This window comes from Lytechinus pictus, chromosome 1 (assembly GCF_037042905.1).
Source record: "Lytechinus pictus isolate F3 Inbred chromosome 1, Lp3.0, whole genome shotgun sequence".
NCBI lineage: Eukaryota > Metazoa > Echinodermata > Echinoidea > Temnopleuroida > Toxopneustidae > Lytechinus > Lytechinus pictus.
Genome location: NC_087245.1, coordinates 27,204,371 through 27,215,000, shown reverse-complemented (window position 1 = coordinate 27,215,000; position 10,630 = coordinate 27,204,371). Strand labels below are relative to the sequence as shown.

Sequence of the window (10,630 nt, the reverse complement as noted above, 5' to 3'; positions counted from 1 at the left end):
TAGTCAATGAAAGTGAAATACATAGTAAAGCATACAGGAGTAAATAACAGTGGGTTCCTTTTGAAATGTATACATTGTAAGCCAAGTTTCTATTACACATGTATTAGACTCCATAGCCAGTATTACAATGGAACAGTCAGAGGGTGAGATATATGAATCTTCAAAATTACATTCAAATTTTGTATATTCACTCACAATAGATACGTTTATTCAAAATTGAAATTTCAGTGGATGTATATTGGTGTATGTGTGTTTGCATGCCAGCTTTGCCAATTAAAACTTGCATTCCATTGTTGCAGTTCCTTTTTCTCAGTTCTCTGTGAATGCATGAGCTTTAATTGTGATGATGATGTTTAATTTTTTTTTTTTTTCCTTTCATTTATATAGTCCCTTTTGGTTTAATACTAATATAAGCTTTATTGGAACAGTCCAATGCATGCTCATCATTTTTATAGTTTTCTGATAGCCACCAATATCTTGCAGTTAGTAACCATAGTTTTACTTTTCATCAAATTCAGCTGAAAACCTTAATTATCTGTTTTATTTTATTTTACTTTCATCTTTTGCAAGCAGAATATATATTGTTGATAATTTACAATCACCAACAACGTCAAGCAAATAGATATTTTAGTTCATTAATTCAACCATCATAAACAAGTTACAAAATAAGAGTTTTAAAGAGTAAAACAGAGTAACTTAAACAAAAATTACATTGATGGTTCGTAGTACCCAGAGTAAGCATTGCTTATAAAAAAGGGTCTCCTATTAAAGTAGTACATGAATGCATAAAAGAACTTTCTCATGCAAGGAATGGGAATAACCATCAATTAGAATTTAGATTGTATCATTATATACTCAATAAAATTGAATTAGATTAGATTGAATAATTACAAAATTAATCAAAACAAAAATTTAAATTGAATACTCGGGCAGCAATTTCTACGGTAAATAAGCCCCTATGGTCCATAGTCATTGGATTGAAATGGTGTGCAACTGCTTAACCTATCCTGCCATATCATCTGTTTGGATGGGCACCATCCAGGCTGGCCAGTGACAGAAATACTGAACTGTACAAGATTTTTGCTTGCTTGTTCTTTATGATTATCTTTTGTTTCATCATGTTTTATTTTATCATCTCCCAATTTATGCATGATGTATCCTGGAAGTGTGTCGCCTTACTTTGTTCCTGAAACTATTAAATTCACTGAAATTTCATCAAATATTTTATTATTACAGTATTTTCTCTCTTAGAGTTGCAATAGTATGATTGTAGTTGAATTAAGATGTTTAATTAAAGTTATAGCCCTGTATTCTGAACTCGAGATTAATTTGAACTCTGGTCTGAGTTGTGGGTTTAAAATCTATGGATAGCCAAATGTGATACGATTCTATACAGTAAAGGCTCAATTCACCTACTAATTCAACACTTAAATCACTCATAACTTTACAGGAATGGTTATTAGAATAATAATTAAAAAATAACTGTATAATATAATTGTATAGTGTTGCTGTCATCAAATCATTTTTTTTTACTTAGCTTGACTTCACAGAGCTTAAAAATGTTAATTAGTCTTCAAATTAAAGTTATATTTCATCACAGCATATTCATTTTGTAATACCATTCATCAACTTTATTGCGTTCTGAATATTGGTATGTCTTAAACCTTGCTTTAGATTACTTTGAAAATCACACTTTCATGTACTTTTCTCTTGTCTTTTTTTAAATTTCCAGTGAAAGGAGAAGGAGAAGGTGAGTTCATTTTCTTTTCAGGAATTCTAAATAAACTTTCCAACTACTTTGATGGTGTTGATATCAAATAAAGTAGGTAGTTGGATATTCTATAATTTATCAGGTACATAATTCTCAAGTCCAGTGGACCAAAGTATTTTTTTTTTAATTCATTACTTTTTTACAGACATCTATTAATCTGATATGTTTATTTGTCTAGGGCACACCTTTAACATCAAAAGATATGACAAAGCAATGCAGGAAAAGCCTTGCTCAGGGTCATAAGTGCCATGGTTGGGGTTTGAACCCCAGACTTTCCTGTGTCTCGTCTTTTGTATTTTAGACATCACACTTCATGTCATCATAAGGACAGAATTGTCTTCTTTTTCTTCTGCCATGCATGACAATTATATGTGTTGCCTAATCATTAAAAAAAAATATTTATCAGATGTCATATTTGATGATATGATATATTTCATTTGGGTATATAAATTCATATCAATTTCTCTTGAAATTTGCAGAGGGTGGAGAGCAACAAGCAGAACAGCCTGCTGGTGAATCAGGGGAACAGCAAGCAGAGGGGGGTGAACAGCAAGCTGCTGAAGGAGGTAAACTTTTCGTCTCCAAATGTTGTGCTTTCATATTTATATTTTTTGTCCCCTGTCCCCCCCCCCCCTTCAGTCTTGTTACAAGTGTAATGCATGTTGCCCATAGAATGCCTAACTTTGTATGTCATCTAAATAATTGTATGCATCTCGAATCTGCACTCTGAACAACAAATGCAAGAGATGCTTGATAGTGGATGAGTGATTGATTGAAGTTTCACAATATGTACTTCAGCAAGGCAAAATCAAAACATATGCATGTTGCATGCAATACGAAATGACAGGACATTACTTCATTGCTTGTTTCCAAATCCCGAGTATTTAAGTTTGTGTTTGAGAAGCCTGTGCAGTTTGTCTTGTTTTGTTTTGTAACAAAAATGTTTGTGTCTCTGTATTGCACCCTTGTGTGTTTTAACTTGCACTTAATGTACATGTAAAGAAGGAACCACTCAAGAACAACAGGGCGAAGCGGAAGGCGTAGAGTCCGAGCAACAAGAGGAAGCTGGAGAAGGTACTGGTGGTGAGGCTCAACAGGAGGAAGGGGGTCAAACGGAAGAAGGTCAAACGCAGGAAGCGCAGGCTGAACAGCAAGCTGAGGCTGGAGAGGAGGAAAAGGCGGGCGATGATGAGGCTCCACCCACTGATGCCCCGGAAGGCCAAGCCGATGCAGAACAAGATCATGGTCAGAAGGAGGAGCAGGAAGATGGTGAAGGTACCTTGCAATGCTTGGTGTCCAGGAACTCTTCTGCATGCATCTTTAAAGCTTCAGCATATTATTCATGCTTCTCACTTACTGTTCTGCTTTTTATTCCATCATTACTAACATATGTCATTTGCATGCACCTCTGTTACCTATTAACAAGATAATTATTTTCTTTGTTTTAGCATTCATACCCTTGCATCAGTCTACATTTAGACTAGTATTCAGCCATCTTCTACAAGATTGTTTTATGTTTGATATTTCAGCAATATATTGTTCAGTAGAGGGTTGCATTCATTGGCAATTATTCTACTTAGTACCCTGAAAAATATGTTGATTATATGCAGTGTCATCCTATTTAGATAAAATTGATGTACATTTGTGTTATTTTGATTCCTTGACAAAGGCTATAGACTCAAAATATCAGAAAATGTAATTGTCATGTTGTTTATTTTTTTAGTTCATAACTGTTTCTCAGATTAGTTTTTGCAACCATAACCGAGGCAGAAAACTTTCATCTCTTTCTTTTTATCTCTTCCTTTCTCTCTCTCTCTCTCTCTCCTCAATTTGTTCTTTTACATCTACATGCTTTCAATTTATCCTGAATATATCATTGTTTTAATGATACATTTTTTTGGTTAATGTTAAAGTTTCTAGTGGATAAAGAATCCTACTTGAATAATCATATGACTGACAAGTACAGGCAGTTATGAAAAGCTGACAAATACATTGAATAAATTCTATCCCTTATAGTCAATCTGCTTAATATCCATTCTTCATTTCTTTTTAAGCTTTGATATTGTGTCAATTTTTTTCTGTAGTAGTAGTTTTCGCAAGATCTTTTATGATACTTTACAATGCAGTATCATAAAAATGTTTTTATTTACTTTATTTTGTTTTACAGTTATTTGTAAATTTCTTATTTTGTAATGATGTAGCATACTGTGTATTTATCATGAGCTTCATGTGATCTAGAAGAATCCACCATTATTATTATTAAATTTTTGATGAAAAAAATAATGTCAGTTTCATTGTTGGTTCTTGCCATTAAAATATATTGAAATTTCACTGAACTTTATACTTGATACCATATTACATGATGTAACAAGACAAGTCAGATAAACACAACCATAATCAGTAAGTTTAAAATGACTGTATTGCCAGGTTGGTAGGTCCATGTTATGAATGATGTATTTCTGGATATTTTCCCGCGTACAGGTGAGAAACCAGCTGAGGAAGACACTCAACAAACACAAGAGGGTACGTTCTGATCCTCTGCACTTAATCACTAAAAGCAGCTAGCAACAGCCAACTTTTATTTTCTTCATCCTTTTTTTTTTTGGTATAGAGATCTTGTTCTATTTCACTGGTATATTCCACTCTATTTTTTTTTTACTTTATTCTATGATCATCAAATGTTGTATGATTTTCATATCCCATTTGATTGTTATCCTTGGTAAAACATTTGTGGATTTTTTAAAGGGAATATTACATTCATACTTTTAGGTAAACCTCAAAAAAATATCTTGAAATAAGTTCCAAGTCATATTAAAAAGTCAGTCATGAATGAATAGTGACTTTTCTACAATTTAATCATATAGCTCTGTATTTCTTGAAGATGACTCACATGAAACATATAGAATAATTATTTGTTATGAATATAGAAAAAAGGATGGAAATAACATACAGAAGAGAATTTGGAAAGAATATGGAAAAAAAATTAAGATATTAATATTTCATTACTTATAGGTGAAGCACCAGCTGCAGAGCAAACTGAACAGACACAAGAGGGTATGTGAGGCATCATGTAATCATTACGAGCAACAAGCATATAAGTTCTCTCCCCAACAGTTTAACAAAGTTCTGTTTCTTTAAAATAATTCTTGATGTATATCAGCTTTTCAAACTTTGTTTATGGTGGGGGGGGGGGTAAGTCATAGCCCCAGCTGTTTTTTATTTTTTTCCTCTCTAAAACTTGTTGTTATGTCTTTCATTTTCTAAGAATAATTGTAATGGGAAAATGTCAGGAAAGGTTAAGTTATCTTTTTACTGTTGGACTTATTTTCAAGTCATAAAAAAAGAGCAATACTTGTAAAGTTTTCATTTTGTTGTAATTTAGATATATGCATAGGGAATATGTGTCATACTACATTTATATGCTTTTGCACTTATATTTATCAAGTAGTTACCCAATATATCAAACCAAACACTTGTTTATATCCACAAAACCAACTTAGTTGTTTGTTAAACACCTATTTCACAAATATTTATCATTCCAATATTATGCAATCATTTATATTAAAGATAAGTGTAAGTATACCACCAAAAAAAATGTATTTGCTTAGCATATATCTTAGTTTTTATTTTCACTGCAGATGCGAATTTACTTGCATGTACATGTGCATTGAGTTTGTAGGGGAGGTTATCTAGACAAACTCTATTTTGGGGTTTTTATAATTTCCCTATTTCCTCTGTTGTTTAAAATATTAACTTATTGTATACATATATATTTTATGTGGAAGACTTTTGTCATACATGTACATGAATATGGTTTACATTTGCTCAATTATGTATTTTTATGAATTTTTATATTGTGATTTTTAATTGGAAATAAATGAATAGAACTGAACTGAACTGATCTGAACTGAGTGCCAATAAGTTCCCCATGACTGGTCTATAATAATAATAATAGTATAATAATCTGGTTACAGTATTTGTAATGCGCATAGGACAAACATTGTATTATCTAAGCACTTATGGGATTCAATCAGTCATACCTGCACACAATACTGGACAGACAATATAAACTTTCACATCCTATCGGATAAATATATGTATTCTTTATAATTATTCTCTATATTTCTACATTCCTAATCTGATGGCTTGACTTTAGGTGGTGAAGATAAACCAGCAGAGCCTGCTGAAGAAGCTGCCCCTGCCGCCTCAGAGGGTGAGAAGCAATAGCCCTCATCTTTATTCATTAGACTCATGCTTATTCATCACATTCATCCTTATTCATTTTACTAAATATTTATTCATTATCTCCAAGTTTATTCATCAGATTAAATCATCAGGCCATTTTAAAATTGTTTATTAACCTTCTACCTTTCATTCGTCAGACTTGATTGTGTGATTCATACTAATGTTCATTTATTTATCCTCATGTATATTCATCAGATCAATTCATGTATATCATCATGCTACTGTTTATTCATTTATATTAATCTTTATTCATTTATCTTGATTGAAAAACTCATGCTAATGTTTTCATTCATTTCATTAAACCACATTTTTATTTATCAGACTAAATCGTCAGACCATTGTTTATTCAGCAGTCTTCAATGTATATTCACCAGACCTGATTTTACAACTCATACTGATGTTAATCCATTTCATCATCAACTCTCAAGTTTTATTCATCAGATTAATATTTATTCATCAGGTTATTGGTTATAAACATATCTTTATCCATTAACCCTCATGTTTATTCATTAGACTAAAATCATTAAGCCACTGTTTATTCATTAGTTTTCATCCTTTATAACTCATTCTGATATTAACTCATTTCATCAACCTTCAGTTTTATTCATCAGACCATGGACCAAAGAGATGCACAATTACTGCAAGCCTTTCTTTGAAGAAATGATAGTCACTGTCACCTGATTATATGCTTCTTAATGAGAGAGTGCAGGTGTATCTGATCATTTACAAAGGAACAGTTTTCCTGGTCTTGGTTTTTGTTGGCTGAAGTCCTGTTTCAGAATATGCCTTTCAATCAATATGCTCCAGATTTGGAGCAGTAAAGTTGAGAAGCAGACAATTTTTGTGATATAAAATGTGTTACTATTCAATCCTTAAACTATCTAATTTCTGTAAGCAATTTTTTTTATGCTTGAGTCTTATTCATCTGCTCTGTTCTGATTTTTATGCTTAGCTTTTAGACTGCTTGTGGAACAAAATATGCATTAATTTTGTTCAACCATTATAGACCCCTATCTCATTTCACCATTTCTAATTCATGGTATTTTGGGGCAATAAAAACTATAGAATATACAAAACATTGCTTAAAATCATTCATTAACTTTGTCGCATTCATTGTCTTTCATGTCAATAATATCATTACATAACTAACATGAATCTCCATCCCATATTTTATCATTCTAACTAGTTTCAACCCCTTGAATGAAATTTCTACCTAAGACAATTTAATGATGCAATAATTGTCCATGTTATGCCTGTTTTGGCTCAGTTAGATCATTGATATGCTTCTTATAATTGGAGTGGGAAACATCACCATATAATCTTTGTGATAAACTAAAGTTTGTATTGCTTTCGGAATTATGTCATTTGTTTTAAATAATCACATTGTTGAATTCCTGCGATATAAAAAATGAAAAATCACAGAAGGCATGAATAACCCTTCTTTTTCAATGTGATAACTGTTTTATACTTCAGAGTAGATAATAACCAAAGAAAGAGTCAAATGTAATAGCAATCTTTAATTCAGGCCCCTCGATCATATTAGACAGAAAAAAGATAATATAATCTCAGAGAGGCATTTACACTCTCAAAGTACAAAAAATAGCCATATGGGTTGTAAGTTAAATACAACAACAATGAATTGCTTTCCAGTCCAATACAAAGTACATTTCAACTTGCATAAGTTGACCTTTCACAAACTTGTTGAATATTTGCCCAAATCTAAGCAATCTCTAAGACCAGATTATGCAAAACATGTGTTATGTATACCCAGAAAGGAATTCATCTAATTGGCTGAACTCTAATAAAAAAATGTTCATCTTTTCACAATACCTCTTCTTCTGACATATACCTTTTCTAGGTTAGATTTCTCCGCAGTTGAACAGATATCTGTGACCTCGATAAAGTTTGACTGAGGCAACTACCTGTATAATACAGTTAAAAAATCAACAAATTCAAAGGAAAAATATGGCTACTGTACAGGAAATGTTTATTTTTTCCTAATATATTTTTTGTTTTAGAATCAGGAGCTGAACAGACGGAGCAAGCACCCGCTGCGGAAGAGACGCAGCAGACCCAGGAAGGAGAGGAAAAGAAGGAAGAACAGACAGAAGGTAAGACAGAAGTGGAGGAGAGTGTTAAAGAAAATCAACTAATTTTAATAAAGAGAGTGAGAAAGGGAAGAGAGGAGTTAAAGAAAGAAAGGGGGGTGACTGGATATGTCAACTGTTTAAGGGTATCAGTTTTAAAAGGATTACATCCACTTTGTATTCAAAATAAAGTTTATTACAGATTTTGTATGAAGTTGTAATATTAAACAGGTATACTTGATGTGCTCTCTCGAACTCAAGGCAATTCCGTTATTCTAAGATAGGCACTCTCTGCTCAAGAGATCAGTTATACAAAAAAAAAACAATTATCCAACTTTCATCAAAAGTGAATCAAGCTCCTTTTTGGAATTCAACTCTTCTTAAGAGTAAAATGCAATATACCTAGTAAACTGGCATTGTCAATCCCCCACCATTTAAATTCCTCAGTATTGGTGTAAATATATTGTAACCGATCTTATATGTACATTGATTGTGTTGATTTCAATTTTTTGCTAAATTTTGTGGGAATGAATTTGAATCAAATTGATTTGAATAAACCAGTAACTTGTTGCAAGTGATTTACAAATCACCATTTGGGAGGGGGAGGAGGTACAAAGAAGAATGCCAAATATGTTTTCATTTATTTTGGATTGAGGTCTTAAATTTTAAATTAAAAACTTGTTTCGACTGAGAGGAAATCTAACAGAATCTTTGAAAAACTACTGTGAGAGTAAACTTTAAATATATCAGCTGAAGGAAAGTTTCCAAGGAATGTGCTTGCTTCTATTTATCATTCATCTAATTTTTTTCCTTCATTTCTGCCACCCAGAAGCACCTGCAGCGGAAGGGGGAGAGGCAGCAGCTGCCGAGGGGGAAACACAGGCCGCTGAAGGAGGGGAAACACCAGCCGCTGAGGGCGGGGAAGCACAAGCCGCTGAGGGCGGGGAAACACAGGCTGCTGAGGGTGGGGAAACGCAGGCCGCTGAGGGTGGGGAAACTGGGGGCGGGGGAGGAGATGCCAAACAAGAGGATGCCGCCCAGAACGAAGAACAGACGGCATCATAAAGAACTGAATCAATAAAAAAAAAACTCAAAAGAACATTACCCTGGATTGTGCCCTGGCTATCGATCTGTTCATAATGAAAAGCATGCTATCTTGTTAGAACTCCATACAGATCAACAGGACTGCCTGCCACTTCTGGAGGATATTCCAACATCATAAAGCAATGTGATAAAAACAACTTTTCAAGAGATATTCTGGATTCATTTTTTCAGAACTGGACATGGATATTTATTGGGTAGGTGGTACCTGGAAGAACTAGTAGACCAAACCAATGGAGGATACCAACATCATTTATAAACAAGATGGGAAAAATATGCAGAGGACTCACTTTTGAGTTTTGACATGTGGTGGTCAGGTAGTCGACAAATATTACTATAATAATAATGTACATAATCAGTGTTTCTTGTGTTTTTTTTTTCTCAGCTCAAACAAGATCTAACTGAAGATCAAATCAAATTGAATGTTTAGTCATATCTTCTTCCAAACCTGTGAATAGGACATTATATCTTACGCTAATTCATGTAGATATTTTGATGAACTGTTTATGTAGTGCTATGATACAACTTATTTGTACTCAAGACATCAGCAATAATGTTGTTTTGAGAAGAAAAGAATATAGAGAGAGAATTTTCTTGGTTTCCTGTCTAGTACATGCTGTGGAGCATGGAAGCAAGAGCTAAGAAAGAAAAAAGTTGATGTATGAAGGTTGTATGAAGGGAAAGACTCAAACATTCATTTCTCTGGCAGTATTTTCCTGGTATTCATGTAATAATTCCATGTATTATACTCTATACCATTTTAAACAAAGCTGAATTGCAGTACTATTGTGCGGGACATGATATTCTCAAAATTGCCTCAATGATGAAATATCAATTGTTGGGTGTGCATTTTTAACACCTTGAGCTTTCATGAAATAAATACATTTGGCTTGCTGTTTAGTACATATGTGGATCATATGGAAGCACAAGTCAGTGTAAAAGCTCTGTATGTATTAGAATGCATACTTATAGAAGAAATTTTCTGCAGCTATTGTCACCACAGTATATTCAAATATCCGTCCTTTCCATCTAAAACTGTTCAAAAGACCTATTATACATTTATATATTGGCATTGTCTCTGAATTGTATTTACTGTAATAAAAAAGCAATAAATTAAAAGATTTAAAAAATAAAGTTATGCATATGTCTTCTATGTACAGGTGGTTAGGAAAAGAAAGAGTGAGGGGGAAGAGAGAGACAGAGTGAAGAGAGAGGGTAATAGAAGAGAGATATGGAAGGGAGAGAGTGAAAGATAAATTGTCAGATAGTGAGAGAATGGCAAAGATGTGTCCGAGACATGGCCTGGAAGAATAGAGAGAAATATGAGGGAAAAAGAAAATGCAAGGATATACAACAGTGTGGGTATATAGAAATGTGACATACATGATGTAGAGGTAAAGATGTTATAAACCTTTCATTTCAATAG

The 10,630-nt window shown here is 33.1% G+C and overlaps 1 protein-coding gene across 23 annotated transcripts in view; it reads left to right on the top strand.

Annotated features, from left to right (window-relative positions):
- LOC129260179 (thioredoxin domain-containing protein 3 homolog) overlaps positions 1-10,338 on the top strand; it is a 26,260-nt gene extending 15,922 nt beyond the window's left edge. For 2 of the 23 annotated variants that reach the window (XM_054898242.2, XM_054898211.2), the window contains 9 exons: positions 108-143; positions 1,733-1,750; positions 2,251-2,337; positions 2,774-3,046; positions 4,253-4,294; positions 4,784-4,825; positions 5,928-5,984; positions 8,035-8,127; positions 8,933-10,338. In XM_054898242.2, coding sequence (XP_054754217.2) covers positions 108-143; positions 1,733-1,750; positions 2,251-2,337; positions 2,774-3,046; positions 4,253-4,294; positions 4,784-4,825; positions 5,928-5,984; positions 8,035-8,127; positions 8,933-9,168 — 884 coding nt within the window. In that variant the 3' untranslated portion in view covers positions 9,169-10,338. The remainder of the gene's footprint in view (positions 1-107; positions 144-1,732; positions 1,751-2,250; positions 2,338-2,773; positions 3,047-4,252; positions 4,295-4,783; positions 4,826-5,927; positions 5,985-8,034; positions 8,128-8,932) is intronic. The other 21 variants (XM_054898217.2, XM_064099395.1, XM_064099389.1 and 18 more) reach the window with 15 other exon arrangements.
- Positions 10,339-10,630: the final 292 nt, after the last annotated feature.